The 23,006-nt window shown below is 36.3% G+C and overlaps 1 protein-coding gene and 1 long non-coding RNA gene across 2 annotated transcripts; both read left to right on the top strand.

The window, feature by feature from the left end:
* The first annotated feature begins 15,786 nt into the window (after positions 1 to 15,786).
* Positions 15,787 to 17,801, top strand: LOC118483246. The gene is made up of 3 exons (XR_004870013.1): positions 15,787 to 16,169; positions 16,940 to 17,219; positions 17,319 to 17,801. It is a non-coding gene; the product is annotated as an uncharacterized LOC118483246 (long non-coding RNA).
* A 1,656-nt stretch (positions 17,802 to 19,457) lies between these two features.
* LOC110913480 (E3 ubiquitin-protein ligase RNF185) lies at positions 19,458 to 21,779 on the top strand. Its single transcript, XM_022158308.2, has 2 exons — positions 19,458 to 19,615; positions 20,894 to 21,779. Exon 2 carries the CDS (start codon positions 20,921 to 20,923, stop codon positions 21,590 to 21,592), a length of 672 nt encoding a protein of 223 aa, XP_022014000.1. The 5' UTR covers positions 19,458 to 19,615; positions 20,894 to 20,920; the 3' UTR covers positions 21,593 to 21,779.
* Positions 21,780 to 23,006: the final 1,227 nt, after the last annotated feature.

Raw genomic sequence — 23,006 nt, 5'->3', positions numbered from 1 at the left:
CCTCTCTCTGCAATTATAACAAACTTTTGTTTTCTTCCTGCAGTCTTCTTCCCGATGTCCTCTCATTTTGCAAAAATTGCAAACCATATTGCATTGTCCATAATGCTTCTTTTTGCAAATTTTGCAGAAAGGAGATGATGAGGATTGTCCGGTTCCTCTCTTCTTGGCATTACCCACACGAAATCCTTGGGTAATCTTGTGAGCTAATTCCTTCTTGCGATCTTCCTCTCTTGTGCGTACCAATTCATCTGTTAGGGTATTAGCTAATTCTACAGCATCGTCAATAGTACGAGGTCTCGCAGCTTTAACGATGTTTCGGATTTCACTAATTAACCCCCAGATGTAACGAGAGATAAGTACCGGTTCTGGCGAAGCCAGTGATGGCACTACCCTTGCGTATTCAAAGAATGTCGAAGTATAACCCCGACAATCTACACCTAACATACGATGACTTAGGAACTTGTTTGCCATTTGTTCCTTCTCGTATTCGGGACAGAATTTTCTTTCTACCAAACTCTTAAATTCTTCCCAACTCATTGCATAGGCTATCCTTCTCCCTTTTGCCTGGAGGACCGTGTTCCACCATTCGAGTGCTCCTTCTTTGAACAGATTTGATGCATACATCACCTGGTCTCCATCGGCACATTTGCTTATTGCAATTACTGCCTCGGTTTTCTCTAACCAACGCAGTGTTGCAGTTGCCCCTTCGTTACCTGCAAATTCAGCGGGTTTGCAAGCAAGAAATTCTTTGTAAGTGCAACCAGGCGTTGCAGCTTTCATTCTTTTAGGGAGTGGGGCCTGCTGCGGATCATGATCGTCATGATTACCGCCTCCATTTATGCTGTTACTGCCGTTATCTTCTGGAATACGTTTACTAGGAATTAATTGTGGTTCGGCAGGTTTTCGAACAGCAGCTACAATTTCTGGAATAGCATGAGCTATCCCTTGGGCGATAAAATGCTCGATATCTTGTCGAGTTATATATTGATCTTCCTGTTCTTGCTCAGATTGATTTTCTTCATTAATTGGTTCATTGTTAACGTTTTCCATCTGTTAATTGGTAAACTTATTAGTGTCTAACTTATCAATTGACAAAATTCACATAGATACACATAGATTATCACAATATACAAGTATCACCAAAATTGTCGATTTCTCGACTTTTACTTTGTTAGTATATTGTATATGCATCCATACACACCATATCTTACAGAGTTTTATTGCCCATTTTACAGAATTTTAAGTTACTATCATACAATAGGGTTTTCTGTGGTTTAACTGACTGTTCTAGTAATGATGCTCCCTCTCATCGTACTTCCAAGTTAGATGCTCCCCCATTTCCCTGATCCTATTACCTGTACCTATCAGTTCTTCACCGAACTGACGGAGTTCAGCTAGGTTTTCATTACTCATGGGAGGATTTGGGAGTGGTTCTGGGTCAAATTGTGGAAGGAAGCTATAAGGACTGTTAACTATATTTTGGAATTGCCAGTCATTGGTCCACCATTCCTCCATTTGGCCTAATGGTCTGGTATGAACTAGTGGGTCTGGAATAGCTGGTCCTAGGTTTAGTGGGAATTGAACTGTAGCCGGGTAAGAAAAGAGATTATCGTTGATAGGCTCTAAAACATCACAGTTCTCCAATAGGCGATCTATTTCGTCCTGGAACGTGATTTCCTCAGACTGTTTAGAGCTTTCGCCATTCTCTATTCCCTTTTGCTTCAGATCTATTCCTATTTCTTTTTCAGGTGATTTCGAACCTTCTCCAGTTTCTATTTCCTTTCCCTTGTTCATGATCACAGGATTTTCTATTTTAGGGAGTTTCCTAGTGGCATTTTTCCTACGGCGCACTTTCCTCCACCCTACATATCTTCTCTTCTTTTTAGGTTTGGCTTTTTCCAGCGGTGGGGCTTGGAATTCCACAGGTTCTTCTATGTCAGCAATGTAACCAGTAAAGTCGTGAGAGACTTCGATAGGCACTGGATATAAGTTGAGATTCTGGAATGTTTCCGACATCTCATTCATGCTGCATAGCATATATGCAAAATGCAATGTTAAAACTTTGGAACAAAGTTTAACAAACAAAACACTGAAGTTTTATTGCATACTAATTTATACAAAGAACAACAGAAATAAACACACTTAGGACTTTATTTATTTACGGGATTGTGATTTCTCTTATTAGACCCAACTTATCGGATATTTAGAGATTAGCATTTTCTGCTACAGTAGCTAGCATATAGAGATTTGCCCATTTCCCGTCTATTTTATCTTCCCAAGGTGTACTATTACCCAACTCTTGGACTTCTGGGTTAAACCTAACTCTCTTGGTTCGGGGTTTCTTTGTCTCCTGACTCTTTTTAAGTATCGAATCCCTTTTCTCTGGGGAAAGTGGATTCTCATAGTTTGCCTTGCGGACAAAGATTCCTTCTTCTAGGTTTACTGGGTTTTTAGAAGAAGATGCCACATCTAGTTTGTGGTAGATAGCAGACAACTTTTGTTTACCCATACTGTGACTACCAAATAATCAGTTAATAAAACAAATAATCACAGAATACAATTAGTAAAATTAAGTATTTTGAACATAATACTTAGTTTAGGCTTAATCAGTGGCTCGATCAGTGGCTCAATTTAATTATTAGCTCTGATACCACCTTCGCTGTCACGGCTCCCCAACCCACCCTGGACGGAGTCGGGGGACCGCGAAACAGTTCCCGTGGTATTTAATTAATGCGGCAGCGGAAGTCTTTTTATAACAGGATCTTTTATCCGTGAAATATGCTCGTTTAATATATTATACAAAGTTTAAGGGATAAATCCCATAATTTACAATAAGTTGATTTCACATAGAAATCTTTATTTTTCAAAACACGTTTTATTCATTTATTTACACTGAGCCACTTCTCTGAGCTTGATAGTGCTTTACTGCACTTTTCCTGGATCACACAGATCACCTGAAACATGTTTGAAAAAGGTTTTGTCAGCAGGGAAATACTGAGTGAATCATTCTGTTTTCTAAAACGACCCGTTAGTTATAATTTACAGTATTAAGAGCGATTACAATGTTTCTATCAACCAATTATCAAGAATGGGTATTTGTCACTCGATTCATTTCTGTGACTGTGGTCATACCACTATTGGTCCCGTTGCCCAAATAGTGACGGTATACTCACACAGAGTAATAATAACTCACATAGAGTAATATTCACTCACATAGAGTGATAATAACAGTAATGTGCACAATACCCCACATACCAGCTGTAATTTGGTGATTACAAAGACTTAATCCCTGTAATTATAACCTTGAAAATAATTTGAGGTATTGTAATACTTACTCACAAACTGTGAGAAAACAGTTTAAAAAGAAGAATGACTCACATTGCAGATTAACGAGCAATAGATATAAGCCTACTGATTAGCCTTGCTTAAACCTAATTTAACACAATGCATACACACAGGTTAGTAACTAATACAGCAGTTACGTCAATTCACGAGATTAAACCTTCACAACGATTAATCAGTGCGATGCTCGATAATTCAATCGGATTTACAACGAATAACAGAGCATAGTCCGAATTCGAACAGCACTCTAATATTCAAGTCGAAATCACGACGAATAATCAAAGTACAAGCTCAATTGAGCAGCACCCGGACTATCGTTGGATAGTTATAATCGATCGGACGTTGAATCGTAATAGCGATCGAGTTATTACCCTGATTGCGGCAGCGTTTCGATAATCGTGTGTGTTTGTGAACTGTTTTGCTTATAACTCGACGTATATTAGGAATTTTAACGTCGTTCAAGTGCCAGATTTCAAGTCCCAACCCCTGCTATTTATACTGAAAATTTGTCACCGTCGCGTAGCGCGAGGGGGTACCCCTTTAGGCGTCGCGCTACGCGAGTGACCACCCTACTTTCATAGACTAGGTTTTTGCGTGTGTAGGCTTGCTGAGTCGTTAGATTTTTAAAATTCTATTTCGACAGAGAGTTATGATGATAATCGTAACTAGGGTTTTGCCCCCCCTGAGTTTTAGGGGCCCTGATCCTGATTCCGATTATTCTGGAAATTTTAGGGTTAGTGCAGAATTACTTGGGTTTCTTAATTAGGGTTTCCTTACTAGCTAATTATCATTCTAATTATGGATTTTAGTGGCAGTTGTTACATCATGTGTTCTTGAAGAACTTCATGTTTTGACCTCAATCCTCCAAGAACAAATTAGATCTAATCGATTTCCACATAAACAAACAAAGATCTTTCATAGATCTAAACATATTCACAATAAAAAGGATTAAAAGATAGTTTTTCCAACTTTCTTTCAACTCTTTTATTCTCAATGCATTCAAAACCGATAGAATCGGAGCTTGTGCCAACTTACTACTCATTCTGGTGGTTGTGTTTGTTCAAGATCTGGATTCTATCCACGAGACTACCGATTTCGGGCTAAACATGAAACACCGCCTCGAACCGTTTACTAGACCGGATTTGGGTGATTCCTATCCGATCAGGGGTAACAAGTATTGACAAAGTTTCTGTTGCTTAATACGTTATCAAAGCATCTCAATAAAACGACAAACAATCAAAACAACCAAGTGTAAGACGAACAGGACGACCAGGAAGGGGTGCCGTCCGATCGGACTGCTATCCGATCGAACAGCCAATCCGAACGACTGGCCAATGCGAACGACTTGCACCTTGGTCCCACCTTAATTTGCAAATCAATCCTCAAGAGTTTTGGGGACACCGAACGGATTGCCGTCCGATCGAGTTACCACTCGATCGACAGACCATCTGACTATGTGGTGTTTTGAAACTTCAAACACTTAAACAATTTTCAACATATTCAATGCACTAGGGATGCCACCCGATCGAACCACCGTCCGATCGAGTGACAACCTGCTGTGCACTTGTTCTCGCTAAAGTGTCCAATCAATCGGGTTGTCGTCCGATCGAACGACCGTCCGATCGACCAACCTGAAAGGTAGAAATACTCCTATGTTTTCTAAATGCGACAACGAAAACTTCAAAGGTCAAACCATCATACACAAACACATCCTTCTCAAAGGAAGAAACAATCCACTCGAAAGGTCACCCGACCGGATGACCATCCGAGCAGACTGTCAACCGAACGACCGGCCGTCCGATCGAACTACCATCCGATCGAACTGCTAATCGACCCCACCTTCACTTGTCCCGTTTTACGCGTCGCTTATCATTATGCTATCAATCTGTTCAGGCTAACCCTACTCTCTAGCGCTTCCTTCAATCCATTAACCGTTGTGAGTATACTCGATCCCTTTTTGCTTTATGCACTTTTGGGTGTTACATACGTTACTTATTCTAAATCACATCAAACACACTACGCAATACTTTTAAACGCTAATCGTTACCGCATGTTATACGTGACTTAATGAATGCTTGTTTGTTATGTTTACATATGGAATGTTGTCTGCCTGCCTTAGCAACGATAGTACTATTAGTTTGGACTCAGCACCCGTTCACTTGGGGGTTGTTAAGGACAATTACCTACATGGCTCACAGTGGTGAGTGTGTATCGCGAACTGCCTTGGGCAGTCAACCCGCAGTCATTGTTATCGATAGGTTCATGTCGATAACTAACATGCCTCATTTTACACTGTGTACGTGTTGGTTATGCGTAACGCTTTCGAACTCTATATGCTATTATTAAACTTGTATGCTCACCTTTACACTATGTGTATTGACTTTTACTTTAACGTACGTGACAGGTGTCACACCCCAACCAATGGCGGAAACATCGGGATGAGACGAAGTGTGTAAAGATTGCTAGAGACGTCATAACACTATGTGACAATATTTAATTAAATTCAAATTTCATTTCAAAACTAAATGTTACACAATATTCAAAAGGAAATAACAACATTGTTTCAACAAATAACATAACAACAAAAGATAGATAAATTTAGGTGTGTATCTAGCCACCCTAAACTTGTTTCATCAATCATCCATACTTCAATAATCAACCTGCAACATGTATTAAAATAGAGTTTCAATGCAAAAGCAAAGAGCGAGTATACAAGTTTGTTTACATAGCATAATAGAATAAAAACTCATATCCAACATGAACATAATAAAATAGTTTCAGCCATGCTAGTTTACGCAGTCCAAGTGATAGCCCAAGTTTCCAATGCGTTAAAGTACCAAACCCAAAGTTTCACGGGAGGTTAATATGTCTCCTCCTAACAATACCCCTCGACTACAAATGGGGGAGGTGCATTACCCCTATAGCGCTACTATTGTTAAGGCGGAACTACACACAGGGATTAAACGTTCACATAGCACAAAATAGTCTCAAGTATCACAAGTTTCATGTTTCATGTTTAAATGGATAGAGCATGTTTCAAATAAGTTTCAAGTGTCACGTGCGTTTAATATAGAATACATGTTGCACCCAAAGTGTTTTAAAAGTAAAAATGGGTTCGAGTATACTCACATAATTGCTAAGTCTTCCGATTATCCAAGTGTTGACGAGCGTATGAGTTTAGGAGGTTAGAACACCGAGGTCACCCTATATGGTAAACGGGGGTGTATGAGTATTCGGAATTATGACGGAGGAATTGAATTGGAATTTACAGTATAACTAGCCGATGGTTAAGTATATATATTTTTACGTATATAAAGTTTATACAAAGATTTTTAATCTAAGTTTATCAAAAATATTATAGAAGTTTTGTCAAAAGAAAAGAAAATAAATAATTAATTAATTAAATAAATTTACACTTAATATTTATTGTTATAAAGATTTAATTGAATTCAATACGTTTTCATTAGTGGTTCGACCATTAATTAACACAAAATTATAATAGTGTATATTTTCTTTATATAAAAAAAATATTAGAACTTCGAAAGGTTTCGTTTTATAAAATTTACGCGTTTTGTTTTACGAAATTTTACGAAACACGGGCAGAGTTTCCTCTGTTTTTGGACGATCCCGACAACACAAGTTGTCGATTTACATGTTCAAAATTTAACACTTTATCAACATTTCAATAATACGATGATAACAATATGCGAATACATTTGAAGGGTTTGACGATTACTACTTTATAAACCGTTATGGTAAATAACTCGTAGATTTAATTGTTACACATATAAATTGTTAGTTGGAACAAGAATAATGTCGAGAGTAAAAGATAATGCATAACAATTGATTAACGAAAAGAAGATATACCGAACACGAATTCGAACGGGAATCTGAACCGCGACTGAAACGAGGTAGAGCCCGAAACCCGTGTTGACTGTTTGACCAGTTGACTAATGTTGACCGAAGCTGACCCGGTTTGACCCGAAACAGGAACCAACCTGTTGACTGTTTGACCGAACCAATCTGAGATTACAAACTCAAACCGAAAAAGGAAACATAATCCGAATTTTTGAAACGTACCTGGCCTAAACCGAGTGCGAACCAACTGATGTCGAGACCCGAACCAACAGATCTGAGAGTTGAACTGGAATAACCGATCGAACCAAACCAAAATGAAATTCAAGACGGGAACTCGTTTGAAATGAAACTGATGTTTAAGCGTAAAAGAAAGAAAAAGAGCTCAAGACTCTTATCGGAACCGAAACGGTCGTGATGGCCTGTGTCGAGTGAACCCGAGTCGTGCCCGCACCGTTCACCATCTTCACCGCCGACGCCGGCAGCCGCCGCGCGTCGGTTCTGCTGTCCGTCGACGTCAAGTCGATGTCGCCGCCGCCGGAGTTCAGATCGGAGAGGATAGAGGGAGAGTGTACAGGTGGGTGTCGCGTCGGAGTAGAAGGAGGGGTGTCGGAGTTTGACCAGAACCGGCCGAAGTTCGCTCCGGCGATCGGAGTAGCGGGAGAGAAAGGGGGGGCGCCTGAAGTGTTTAAAAAAATTAGGGTTTAGGTACCCTTTTATACTTTTAGTAATTACACAATTAGACCCTCAAGTTTAAGGAGTTAATTAAATGGTTAAATTAACTTTGTTTGATTTCCAATAACTAACTAGGTTATCTAAATATCCTTTAAATTAATTAGATAAATTAATTAATATCTATGTTGTGTTTTTTTACAAAAAGTAATTAATTAAACGGATCGTTAAACCATATAAAAATCTTTTGACGGTTATTTAATTCGTAAAAAAAATTCCGTTGGCTCAAGGTTAGGTTTTGAATTTCAAAACGGGTCGGATTTCGGGAATCCATTTTGACGGATGTTACAGTCTCCCCTACTTTAGGAGATTTCGTCCTCGAAATCTAAGAAGAATACTTCTAAAGATTCAAAAGAGAGAATAGATTAGACTTGGTCATAATGTTTGCTTAAGAAAATTGTTTATTGGGAGGAACGAGAAGGTTTGGTACTTTTAAATAAAGTAATATTGGTCTACTAGTATGTTTTCACAAGAAAAGAGAATAGAAGGATAGTTTTAAAGGTAAGGAGATATGTTAGGATTCGAACGCTTAAACAGACTTGATTGTGAACGAGGTTCATATGAAGGAAAAGAATAACGGAGAATAATGAGAGTATAAAAGTGAACGATTGACTTGGATAATCGGATATAATGCAGTCATGAGTTGTTTAAAGTTCATATTAGGTTTAAATAGGTCTGCAAAACACCGAATTTATCATGGCACGTTTTACGAAAGTTTGGTAACACGATGAAAACACTTATATATAGGAAGTACCAGCGGCGTATCCACCATGTTTTAACCATGTGACGTCCGTTTCGTATTCGGTGTCATGTTACGTTCCGTGTCTCACCATATACAGCAGTACACTCTATGGTTCTCATACGGCCATTACTATAATCCCGTGTGCACCCGCGATTATACCAATCGTCGCATGATCCGCATATCTTGTACTAGTTGCGTATGAATCAAGGTATGCATAAATTTTGAAAATAAGATTGCGAGTGTATAGAAATGTAGCATATAAGCATGTTTGCGTTCCAAATATTATAAGTCCAACGTAAGCGAATCCTTCGGGTTTCGCCCGTGTACATGTGCGAATGTATAAATTTTTGAGTAAAAAAAAACATGAGCATAGTATAAGTTTAAATTTGAACACGCACGTGAGCATAACACAAAACGCATGCCAGGAGTATGAGTAAAAGTATAAGCATAACGTGTATTAAAATGAGCATAAATGTGAGCACAATTTGAGCACAAACGAATGAAGTGAGTATAGACACAATTCGTATAAATGAGAGTACAAACAAAAGTACGAGTATAACATAAATCGTATAAATGAGAGTATAAATGCGAGTACGAGTGTGAATACGAGTATAAATATGAGTATAAACACAAGATGCATGAGTATGGATGTAAATGTGAAAATTAAGTGTAAAACATGAATGTTTAAGTATGAATAAAATACATGTGTATGAATATAAGTGTAACAAAGTTGTAAAAGTGCAAAAACATAACTCGTATGAATATGAATACGAATGTAGTATAGACATGAATGTAAGGACAGCGTAAATGTATAATTGTGAGTGTGTGTATAAACGTAAAACGTATGAATTTTGAATCGTGAGTATAACATAGATTTGTAAGTGTGAACATGAGTGGAGGCATAAAATGTACAAGTATGGATATAGGAAATAATGATTTTTTTATAGTATATATCGAAATGCACGAGTTTAGATACGTAAAAGATTAAGAAGTTTTGAGTATAACAGAAAAGAAAACGAGTGATACGCGTGAAATTGTTGTGAGATATTGACTAAAACGTGTAAAATGTTATGTATGTATAATGGGTTGAGCAGAACGTGAAGTTTATTGAATCAAAATAGGTTGAGTTGGCATGGTACGTAGAATTTAGTTTGTGATTGTAAAGAGGATATAAAACATCTACTGGTTACGTGAAATGTACTTTGTAAAAAGAATGGAAATGCTATTATGGTTTTAAAAGAATTTACATAGTTGAGAACTTGTCGGTTCTTATGAAGTTTCCTTGCTCACGTGTTTCGAATTTAATTGGCGTATCGAGCGAGGTTTTGAAAAGTTCTTGGGATTAACAAGCTTGCATCGTTTTAAGTGACTTTTATATTAGAAAGTTTTGAAGTTTATAGATTCTTGAGGAAAAGTTGATCCTTAGAAAAAGGAATTTGGTATACGAACTTAGTGATTGTTGAAAAAATGTTTTATTGGTTTTGAAAAGGAGTTTTAGTAAATGCTTAAATAATACTGGTAATATTTTATAGGTGTGTGCGAAAAAGTTGATTTGATTCTCAATTAAAAATAGAAAATCTCCAGTTTAATGATATGTGATGAGCTTGTTTTAATAGTTATGTTGAATACAAAATTCGCGGGCAATGGATTTATTAGACCGACTAAGTTGACGAGTAGTATTTCGTGAAATTTTGAATATTGAGAAACAAGTGTCTACGGAAAAGTTAAAAATTTCACGTGTGTAAGCTATATGAAAATATAGATTGTAGGATAAGAAGTTCATTCATATAAACAATGCATTTTGAAATAATTAGAGATTTGACTAATGATAATCGATTTAGATGTATAAATGATCGTGTTTACATAACATAGTCTGTTAAAAGAAAGTATCGGTAACGATCACCTAGGTAAGGGAATCACCCCTAACCCATTGGGAGGTCGTTGTAAGATGAGAGAAAGAAGCGAAGTTAATCGTCAAGGTAAGGAAATCACTCCTATCTTGATGATATGTCTTCAGTCGTTGTTACAAAAGTGTAATTAAAATTAAGTGAAATTATGCATGTTAATGATGTATAATCGTATGATGTATGCGCAAAAGTGAAATTTTAAAAATGGTTCAAAATTGGCAAGAAAGAGTCTCATCATAAAAGATCGAAGATAATAAAGCGTACACTTGATAAAAAGAAACTTGGATGGTTCCAAAACGGAACGTTGACTAACCAAAGTGGTCGAAAGGTCTTTTGAATCTGAGAGCATGCTTTGGCCTAATAGGTGGTATACTCCCGCCGACAAGTCGGTTAACGGTATTCACCCTTCCGGTTACTACATGCCCCAATTCAATCGAAAATTCGAGACTTGGCGAGATTTACGTAAAATCAAGGAGTGGGACTAGTCGACTAGATGCGGGTTTCACCCCTAGCTTGACGAGTTCGTACCCTAAGTGTGGTTGGTACTCGTTGGGTCAAAATTAAATTTCGACACGTTAACGAGGGTCCACTAGAAATTGAATTTGGAATTTGAAATTTGAAATTTGAAATTTCCATTAAGATGTGGATTTCACTCCTAACTTAATGGTGTAATTTCGTGCAACAAAAATGAAATCAAGCGGGATGAGAGTTGTTTACCAAATTGTGGGTTTCACGCCTATTTTGGTAAACTTGTCTCTTTTGTATGAGTGTTGTCGGATTTAGATTACTCGAGTAAAATGTAAGAGGAAATGTGTATGTTAAAGATTAGACGAACAAGTATAAACATGTCAAGAATAGCACATAAAGAACGGAATAATGAAACAATTATTAACACATAAAAAGTATGTCGAGAGTAACACATAAAGGATAGAACGGTGGAACAAGTATTAACACATAATAAAACAAGTATAGCATGTCAAGTGTTAACACGTAAGTGACATATACGCTTAAAAGATCAAAAGAGAATAAATAAAAGCAAATAATGTAGCTGGTAACTATAGACTAGGTTAAAGCATTCCTACTTTTCCTAATTCCCTATAGTTATGGCTCTGATACCAATCTGAGATTACAAACTCAAACCGAAAAAGGAAACATAATCCGAATTTTTGAAACGTACCTGGCCTAAACCGAGTGCGAACCAACTGATGTCGAGACCCGAACCAACAGATCTGAGAGTTGAACTGGAATAACCGATCGAACCAAACCAAAATGAAATTCAAGACGGGAACTCGTTTGAAATGAAACTGATGTTTAAGCGTAAAAGAAAGAAAAAGAGCTCAAGACTCTTACCGGAACCGAAACGGTCGTGATGGCCTGGTGTCGAGTGAACCCGAGTCGTGCCCGCACCGTTCACCATCTTCACCGCCGACGCCGGCAGCCGTCGCGCGTCGGTTCTGCTGTCCGTCGACGTCAAGTCGATGTCGCCGCCGCCGGAGTTCAGATCGGAGAGGGTAGAGGGAGAGTGTACAGGTGGGTGTCGCGTCGGAGTAGAAGGAGGGGTGTCGGAGTTTGACCGGAACCGGCCGAAATTCGCTCCGGCGATCGGAGTAGCGGAGAGAAAGGGGGGCGCCTGAAGTGTTTAAAAAAATTAGGGTTTAGGTACCCTTTTATACTTTTAGTAATTACACAATTAGACCCTCAAGTTTAAGGAGTTAATTAAATGGTTAAATTAACTTTGTTTGATTTCCAATAACTAACTAGGTTATCTAAATATCCTTTAAACTAATTAGATAAATTAATTAATATCTATGTTGTTTTTTTTTTACAAAAAGTAATTAATTAAATGGATCGTTAAACCATATAAAAATCTTTTGACGGTTATTTAATTCACAAAAAAAATTCCGTTGGCTCAAGGTTAGGTTTTGAATTTCAAAACGGGTCGGATTTCGGGAATCCATTTTGACGGATGTTACAACAGGTGCTTAGGATGCTTATTTGCTTTCTTTGCTGTGAAATCGAGGCTAGGAAAGACCTAGGTCAACAATAAACAATTGTCTGTAATAAAAATCTGAGTTGTCGGAACAGAACAATTTGACTAGATCTTTCTGTAATAATTGTATTATCATTTATGACATGGTATGGGACGTGTTGCTTTAAATATTTGGTAAATATAGTTGTTATGGAAACTTCTGGACAATCTGTTTCGCTCAGTGCCGCGCCCCGATGTTTCCGCCATCGGTTGGGGTGTGACATGCAAGTTGTGTGTGTGTTTGGAGAAAAAATAAAGGTGGGGGCTAGGGTTTGAGTTTGTGTGGAAAAGAATAATGAGGAGGAGTTAAGGATGTTTAAATACCTAGGGTTTGGTGTGGTTAGGTAGATGTACACCGCGTGTATGAACCCGCTTAACATCACGTGTCTCACGTTAATCATTGCTCGTTCATAAAAATAAATATAATGTTTAGATTATATTTACTAATTTAAATCTAATCGAGTATATATAACATATATATAATATATACATTTGTATAAAAGAATATGCGTAAAGAATTTGTAGTACAACATCGTGATTGTCAATTAAACAATGTGTTCGCTCTTTATAAGTTATAGTGATAATGATTTACTAAATAATAATCCATAATATTTCTACAGGTAACTTTCTATAATTAACCATGGTCAAAATACGGTTGTCACAATTAAGTTGTATGGAGATGTGGAGACTAGGTGATGTGGAGACTAGGTGATCTACGAATGTTGTTCAAGAAGATGCGGTTAGATTTAGGGTTGTAGTGGTGGTTCGATGATGGTGAAGGAAGAGGTGTGGGTGGGTTGAGGATTGGGGTACTCGTCGGAAAATTGCCATGAGTTCGGTAAAGCTGCAGAGGTGAGGGTGTGGGTGTTGGTGTAGGCGGGTGAGGGTGTGGGTGGGAGAAGATGGACCGAGTGAAGTTCTAGCCAAAACCGATATTCCGGCCACAAACTTTCGGTGAAACATGGTCATGGAGAAAAGAGGGTTGTTTTAGGTTTTAAATAAAATTCGTGGGGCCCACCTGAATTCTTATCTGTTAAGTATATTTTGATTTAATGTTTTAATTATTATATTTTAATAATACGTGCATTTTTGTCATTTATTCCATTTAACGTAAAAAACTAACCCCCATCCACGTTAGGGACTATCCGAGAAACGAGTAAGCAAAAGTTGTGGGCTATAGCTATACTTTTAGAAAGTTAGGTACTATAGGTGAAATTTGACAATGCCACAGGTACTATCCGGTCATTTTTCTCAATCTACATTAATAACAATTTAATATTCCATTTATTTAATCCATGTGATACACGAGTTTCTAACATAGTGTGCGGACCACATCTGCAGACATCTGTAGAAGAAAAGGTGGACCAAACCTCTGTAGTCTGCAAGAAGAAGGCTGTTTATTTTTTAACGTATGTAGACTTCTAAAATAAACTGGTGTGGTGTACGGACGGTAGTGGTGGGTGGTGGGGGTGCTGGACGGTGGGTGGTGGTGGTGAACGGTGGTTGTGGTAGACGGTGGTGGTGGTGTTGGTGGTTGGTGGTGGGTGGACGGTGGTGGTGGTGATAGGCGGTGGTTGGTGGTGGACAGTGGTGGTGGTGGTGATGGACGGTAGTGGGTGGTGGACGGTGGTGGTGGTGGTGGTGGTGATGGACGGTGGTGGTGGTGGACAGTGGTGGTGGGTGGTTGTGCTTTACCCTCTATAGACCTTAGAAGATCTTAGAAGTGGCTGAGCCAAATCTGCACCAAGAAGAGCTCGCGCAGACGTTTTTTAGTGAAACGTCTTCACAATAATAAACAGTCTGCAGATAACAATGTCTGCGCGTGGTCTGCGAGGCGCAGGCAGAAGAGGCTGCACATATCTTTTTTAGAAAAACAAACACCACCTAAGTGTTGAGCCAGTTAGTGCTGTTTGGTTAAAGCTCTGAATAACTATGCAAAATGACTATTTTACCCCTTTGTTCTATTTTGTGCTAAATGAAATGTACCTGGTGATTGACGGGTGGTGATGGTGAATGTTGGCGGTGGCGGTTGGCGGTGTTATTGGTGGGTGGTGGTGGGTGGCGATGACAGGTGTTGGGGTGCTGGTTGGCTGTGTTAGGGGTGGGTGGTGGCGTTTGGCGATGAAATGTGGTGATGGTGGTGGTTGGCAGTGTTTGTCATGGGTGGTGGTAGTAATGGGTTGTGGTGGTTAGTGGGCGGAAGTTTTTGGGTTAAATAAGTTTATTAGAGCAAGGATAAATCTGTCTCTTAACCATTCAACATTATCTTATCAGCTAATCACTAAGATGTCAACTGAACCGTTAAGAGATATTACTTTTGTGAACCAAACACTCTTACCTCTTAGTGATTCAGAGGTATCCTCTAAATGAAATCATTAAGAGGCTACCAAACAGCCTCTTAGTCAACACGAAAATTTTACCGAATCTAACCCAATGATAAGAGACACAAGGAAACCTGGGTTGGATCCTTGAGCCAAACGGGTTTTACCGGTAATTTTATCGTCGTGCCTACGGGCGGGTAGGTTACTGGGTTTTCCTCGGAATTGGTGGTGGACTCGGGTTACTCTCGGAGTACTCCGTTTTTCCAGTGGGTGCCCCGAGATTGATCGGGATTGATTCTGTTGGCCGTTTAAAAAAAAATAAAAAAAATCATTGTAATTTTTAGTTTTATCGGTTGCAACGACAACTAAAAATTCGGATATTGAGTTGAAAAGCACCCGAACACTCAAAAAAACTGATCTGGTAAAAAGGAATCCAACAGGTTTTGTTTTTGCTGTTTCAAGAGACGTAATTAATTAAGTAATTGAATCTTATTGCCCTACTTTTTGTTTTAATTTTTGAAACTAACTTTGCATGAAATTTTGATGACCATAAATTACGATACTTGGATGATGGGTAAAACCAGAGTTACGTAATATAATAAAAATTTTAAGATTATTGGTTAACATTACAATGTTTTGTTAAACTAAACTTTTAGTATTTAAGTACTATGTGTTGTATATTATGTAGGAGAGTTCTAGGCATAAGATAGTCATTTTTGGGAAGAAAAGAAAGTATAATATATATATATATATATATATATATATATATATATATATATATATATATATATATATATATATATATATATATATATATATATATATATATATATATATATATATATATATATAGGGAGCCTATATATATATATATATTTAGGGTAAGGTTCATGAGTGAACAATGGTGTATTTGTGAACAAAAATGAACAAATCTTGTCCATTGATTATACAAGATGATGAGATTTTGTATTAATGGCATTTTTGTAATTCTTTTATGTTACTTGGTTTTTAATTAAATGATATGAGGGCTAATTAGTAATTTCCATTGCAAATATCAGTTACTAGGATATCAAATCACAAATCAAAATAAAAACCTAATCTTGTTCTCTCTCTACACCAATTTCTTTCACAGCCCCCTTCAAGTGATGACGATTACGTCTTCCCTATACCGTATTTCACAGTGATTACATCTTTAAGATACATATCAAACGGCGATTCAAAATTCCAGCGACTAATTGAAGGTATTAAGCTTAGTGTTGGTATGTTTTTCCTCTTGTTTTCTATCTGCATGTGTAGATTATAGTGTTCTTACCCATTTGTTCTTGTAAAAGCTAGGGTTTTAGTTAATTGTTCATCAAAATATGTTTTTTTGGGTCAATAAAGTTCATTTTAGTTGCTGGATTTTCATTTAATTTGTGGGTTTGTGGTTAATTTGTTCTGATTTTGTGAAGGGGATGTGTATATGTTAGGGTTCACTCGATTAATCAAGAATAATATATAGAAATAAATTGTTCGTTTAGCAGTTGATTTGTTCAGATTATACAGATTATACGAAGACGATGAGTTTATGCTAGGGCTTATACACACATGTATACTCTGTTTTCGGGTTTATTCGATTATACAGTATACTTTGTTTTTTGGGTTTATTCGATTATACACATATGTATACTCTATTTTTTTTGGGTTTATTCGATTATACACATATGTATACTCAGTATTATGGGTTTGCTCGATTATACACATATGTATACTCTGTTTTTTTAGGTTTATTCGATTATACACATATGTATTATGTTTTGTTGTTCATATGTGTATAAACACCTTGTGTTGTAAGAGATTGGTCATGTGCTACTAGTTTTGTGTGTTGTTTTATAGTGGAAAAGATGTCATTATACATATATGTATAAAGACAATCGTATGTCGGATACACATCTGTTTTAGAACTGGGTTATCAGTGAAAACTGTCTGAAATCTAATGCTTAGTGTTTTGTTTTTGTTATTGTATTTTTAGGGAAGTTCAGCAATTCGAAAGAGTGGAGTTTGAAGGGGCAAATTCATAGATGTTGGATAGTGATTGGGCGACCACTAACAACGGTGTTGACTGTGGTGTGTTCGCCATACGACATATGGAAATGGATGGGAGTAGATAATATGCTCGCACTTTTATTTAGTTTGATTTAATTTAAAAAAATTGGACTCCACGGTCATAGATAATATGCATCCTTGTGAGAGTCCGATAAAAGTTTTTTACGGTAACGATTTTTTTCTTGAAGTCAACTCCAATGAAAGTGGTAAGTGCTTATCGTGATATGATTCATAAAAGTCCTTATATAGATGTCATGTACATAAGTGTACTTTTACAAATAATACGTCATATTATTTGTGTGTAGAAAATGTTGTAAAAGCATGTTGGTTATCCCCGTTGCTATGAGATTGAAGATGTCCAGCCTGTTCGTTTAAAGATTAGTTGGGCGACTATAGGAAACTATGAAGACTGCGGTGTATATGTGATGCGTCACATGGAAACATGGATAGGGATCGTTGAAGGGCGTTGGGACGCTGGGTTTCCAACTGAAATCTCAAAAGAGAAAAACAAAATAGCACAACTTAGGTAGAAGTTTGTTGTGAAACTGATAATATCGCATGCGAACATACCTCACGAACGAATTACGAATGAAGCTAATCAGTTTGCCGGTATCAATAAAAAGAAATAGATGTGAAGTTGCTAGTGGTTTATTTTGTGTAGTGTTTGGTCTGGTGTTTCAATACTGGTTATGGTTTATTTTACTTGTTTTGGTGAAACTAGTAGTTATGGTTTATTTTGATTATGTTGGTGGACGTCGTTTTGAATGAGTTATATGATAATATTTTAATTGGATGATGTTAATTTCAGTTGTTGTCATTAAAAAATCGATATCATGTATGTGCATTTACACTTGTGTACACAGTGTTTGCATATAAAATACATATACCGTTAATTTGTATGTCTATAATGTGCTAATGTTGCCTTTTAACATAAAGTAACAGACAAATATATTTGTTCATATAATTAAGACAAATTAGTATATTGTATTGATTATGGACCAACAAGGAATTTTTTTTTGGAACGATTAATCAAAAAATCGAATTTGGTTTTTGATCAAGAAAGTAGGGTGGTTAGAGATTTATCTATTAACTGAATGTGATTATGTGTAATAAATTTAAATAAAAAATAGTCTTTATATGTCTAATGACCATCATACCCTTATAACTTTAAAAGAAGATCAATGGCCAGGATGAGTTCGTTTTGTTCACAAATATAAAAAGGTTCACAAATGAACTTAATCCTATATATTTCTTCTTTTAAATGTAAGAAAATACATTAATTCAATATATGAACAAATTACCTACATAGTGCAAAAGTCACATGTAAACTTTATTGCATGTAGTGTATACCTACACCGTGCAAAAGTCACATGTAAACTTTATTGCATATACTTGTGCATGTAGTGTATATTACTTACATGTGTACATAAACATTCAAAAAGTGTACCGCATTAATATAAATGTTTTTTCTATATGCATTTGTTTGTAAAAGGTTAATAAATTAAAAAATAACTCAGTGTTTTGTAATGAATCTCACGCACACTTAACATCATATTTACCACATATAAACGGTTAAAATTTCATGTTTTCTTTCTTTATCCAATATAAATTATAATATGATCATCTTCGCTTCCAAATCCAACATAAATCCGTATTAAATAAATGTAAAAATAGATATATTTGAATATTGATATTATGATTTTTGATCGGACTAAATTGATAGAGTAAACTGCCAAAATGGTCCCTGAGGTTTGGTCACTTTTGCCACTTTAGTCCAAAACTCAAACCTTTTGAATCTGGGTCCCTGTGGTTTCAATTTTGTTACTCTTTTCATCCAAAATTGAAATCTGGTCATATTTTGTCAGTTAACATTCAGTTTTTTTGTCTTTTCCCTCTCTTTTAATAAAGGGCAAAATGGGTTTTTAATGTTTTTTATAACAAATTAAAAAAATCTGACCATTTTGCCTTTCATTAAAAGGGAGGAAAAAGACCAAAAAAACTGGATGTTAACTGAAAACTCTGACCAGAGTTTGCTTTTGGATGAAAATGACAACAAAATTGAAACCACGAGGACCCAGATTCAAAAGATTTAAGTTTTATACTAAAATGGTAAAAATAACCAAACCTCAAGGACCATTTTAACAATTTACTCAAAGTGATATAATTTTTTTTTTTTTTTTTTGAACGGCAAATTTGGATCACTGACGGACCACTGGAGTATCATCGTGCCATCAGTGAAACCACCCGATCATATCTATCTCCACTAGACATAATGCCTATACACCAATTCAGGAGGAAACCCAATAAACATAAATTTTTCTTAATAAAGAGATCCAAAGAATCAGAAAGTATTTGGGCTAGCATATAACAAAGTTAAAACAATTGGGCCAAGCCCATTAAATCTTGAACAAATTAAACTAAATGGGCCAACGTTAACACCGAGCAACATCATCAATCAAGAATCTTCCAGAATTCATAAAAATCAACGAACTCATCAACGATCCTCAATTTCAATCAACAATCTTCCTCCGTCAAGCAACGAATATTGTTACACCGATACGACGCCGTTCGCCGGCGCTGTTTTTCTTTCAATATCCGTACGGTGAGTAATCATTTGTGGATCTGTATCGTTTCATGATCTTGATTGATATTATGATGTGTTTTTTCATGGATAGACATTGTTTCTGTTTGTAATTAGGTACCTTTGTTATTGATTGTGTGAAGCAATTTGGTAGGTGTTGTGTTAATTGAATTTTGCAAACATGAAACCCTAGAATACTCGATTGATGCATGTTATGTTCTGGTTTTAGTTTTTTTGTGTGGTTTTTGATTGATTGGTGTGGAATTGCTGAAATCATGTGAATTGATTTATTGTTTGTTGCAGTTAGGGCTAGAAATTGTTTTATTGTTTTACTATGGTTTAGTTGTTTTTGATCTTAAATGTTTCAGCTGTGTATTAGTTCTATTGTTGAAATCATGTAATTTGAATGACAATTGAGACTGCAAATCGATACAAATGTGTTTATTTCACTTTGATTAAGTTGTTTGAACAGGAAACCCTAGAATACTTGATTTTGTTCGATTGTTGATGCTTGTTTGTATGATTTCTCGAATGATCAGCGTGGTTTTGTTAAAATCTCGTGATTGGGATTACGATTGTGACCTTAAACTATGTAGTTAAAATCCCAATGTATCACCGGTATATTAGTGATATATTGGTCATCGGTCCGTGGTGAGATATCGGTTCAAAATATCGGTCAGAATATCGGTACCGATAATATCGGCGATATTGACCGGTTTTGGACCGATGTATCACTGATTTTCCCGATGTCAGTATCTTTCTTCTTGGGTCAACCATTCGTCTTTCTTCTTGTTGTTGCTATTAGTGTTTTAAGTCTTAATTGTTAGTTGTTAGTGTTTTAAGTCTTAGTCAGTTCCTACTTGCTACAAATTAATTGTTAGTGTTTTGAAAGTTGCAAAAGGTTAATTTGTTAATGATAAGAGAGTGTTAGTGTTAAATTGCTATATATATAAATTTAGCATGATATTAAAATTACCGATATCCCTCCGCGATAACCGATATCTCAAAAATCAGTCCTTGACCGATATCCGATATTTTGCCGCATTAACTACTTTGACCGTAAATGGGTTTGTTGTTGTAAGTAAGACTAAAAATTGATTTATTTTACTTTGATATAGTTGTTGTTTGAACATGAAACCCTAGAAGACTAGATTATGTTCAATTGATCCTTCTTAACTTCTGGTTTTTACTTGTTTGTACGGTTTTTCGATTCATCAGCTTGGTTTTGTTGAAATCATATGATATTGTTTTCTCCATGTTCTAATGATTCTTTTCTTGAACTTATGTCGATTTTTATAGCGAACTTGACTATTTGTTTCGAGAGACATGTCTGCCGGTTTTGGGGAAGTGCCAAACCGGACACCCCAACGAACATCTTCATCAAACGATAACAATCCCAACAACGGCGACGCTGGTGATTTCGAGTGCAACATATGCTTTGACTTAGCGCAAGACCCAATTGTCACGTTATGCGGTCATCTTTTCTGCTGGCCATGCCTCTACAAATGGCTTCACATCCACTCACACTCTCAAGAATGCCCCGTTTGTAAAGCCCTAATCGAAGAGGAAAAGTTAGTACCGTTATACGGAAGAGGAAAAACCTCAACCGATCCAAGGTCAAAATCCGTCCCCGGTGTCGAAATCCCACATCGGCCCGCGGGCCAGAGACCAGAAACCGCTCCTCCACCCGACAGAAACGCGTTTAATCCACACGGGTTTGGGTTAATGGGTGGTTTTGGGCCTTCGATGACTGCAAGTTTTGGGAACTTTACACTTTCGTTTGGTGGTTTGATTCCATCGATTTTCAATTTTCAGATGCACGCGTTTAGTGGGCCTGGGCCTCAAATGTATGGAAATGGTCCTCCTCCTGCCTATTCATATGGGGCCCATCAGGCCCATCAACAGAGAGCTCATCACCAGCATGAAACAGGGTTTTCTGCAGCGTCGCCGCTTTTAATAATTGGGTTCCTTTTTCTCTTGGCTTTAATTTGGAATTGAATAACTGTTATATCAAGGTTGATGATTGAGTACTTGGTTTCCTTTTGATAGTTGTTTGTAAAGAAGATTGGTTGCTTTTGACAGTTATTTGTGTTTTCTAGTTTGCAACTTTGATTTAGTGTTTTTCTGTATTTTACTTCACAGTTGCTGTTGATACTTTGAAATGAAAGATTTGGTTGGTGCATGAGTGGTGTTTTGTTGGTTAATATGTTATCTTTTCTTTAGTGGTTTACAGCTCTAACAACTGTTTGCTTCAATGATTGATGAGTTTACAACACTGCACAACTTTGAATTAATTGCTGATATATTGTGTAAGCATGATGTATTACAAAAGAATCATCTATAAGTTTGAATGCTGAGTTTTCCCTTTTGTTTTCGGTTATTATATGTATGTGCCGTTCGAAAAGTATAGTTTGCTCGTACATTAAGGCATATTGTACGGTACACTTTTTCTAGTTATCTGTGTGTCTATATATGTATGTATTTATCGTATATACCCTTTATTATAATTGTATATTAACTTTTTGTAATTGTATATATTATATTAAATAACATTGTTATTTTTATGTAAAAATAGTAATTTAAGCATTTTAGTTTGTACTCAAGTTCGCGCATATTAAATGAGCTTTAATCTAAACTAGTTTCTTTTGATGTCGCGCGTTGCGACGAAACCGGTCAAATGATAATATAAAACAAACGTGTTTTAAAAATAAAACATGTTGTTTAGAAAGCCAAACCATTAGAGCGGTTTAGTTTATTATCGTACTTTTATGACACCAAATAAATAATTTATTTTAAGTACAACTTCATTTTTAACAAAACTTATAACGGAATGTCAGAGAAAAAAAATTAAGCACAACTACGTAGTTAAGTTTTTAGAAAAAAAAAAGTTATAAGCGTAAATTATTAAAAAATATCAAATTAATACATGTTCTAAAAAAAGAAAGAAGAATTACCAAAAATGGTAAATGAAATATATGATTTAAAAAAAAGGCAAAAAAATAAAAATAGGATATTATAAGTAAATATAATAATAAACTATTATATTAAATAAAGAATAATAAAAACGTATATATTATTATAAAAAAGTTACTATTAATCGTCCTTCATAATCAATATATATACATATAATGTTGAGTTCGACTTTTTTTTAAAGTGACACACTCTTTGAACCCTCACAACATGATTGAGGGAATACCATCAAACCATTAGGCATAGGCATGTACTACTGCACCAGATCCAATAAGAACTTTATAGTAAAGTGACCATTGGTAAGTCGAGTTTGAACTTTTAATAATCTAATCTCAAGTGTTTTGTGAGCGGCTCGATTTGTTTATACGATACATAGGTCAGAGGGAAAGATCATCAAGTTATGGGATTTTACATGAGGAGTCATTTCCGTATATCTTTTTTT

The sequence above is a fragment of the Helianthus annuus genome, chromosome 2, assembly GCF_002127325.2.
Source record: "Helianthus annuus cultivar XRQ/B chromosome 2, HanXRQr2.0-SUNRISE, whole genome shotgun sequence".
Classification (NCBI taxonomy): domain Eukaryota; kingdom Viridiplantae; phylum Streptophyta; class Magnoliopsida; order Asterales; family Asteraceae; genus Helianthus; species Helianthus annuus.
This window is presented reverse-complemented; position numbering and strand designations above follow the sequence as displayed.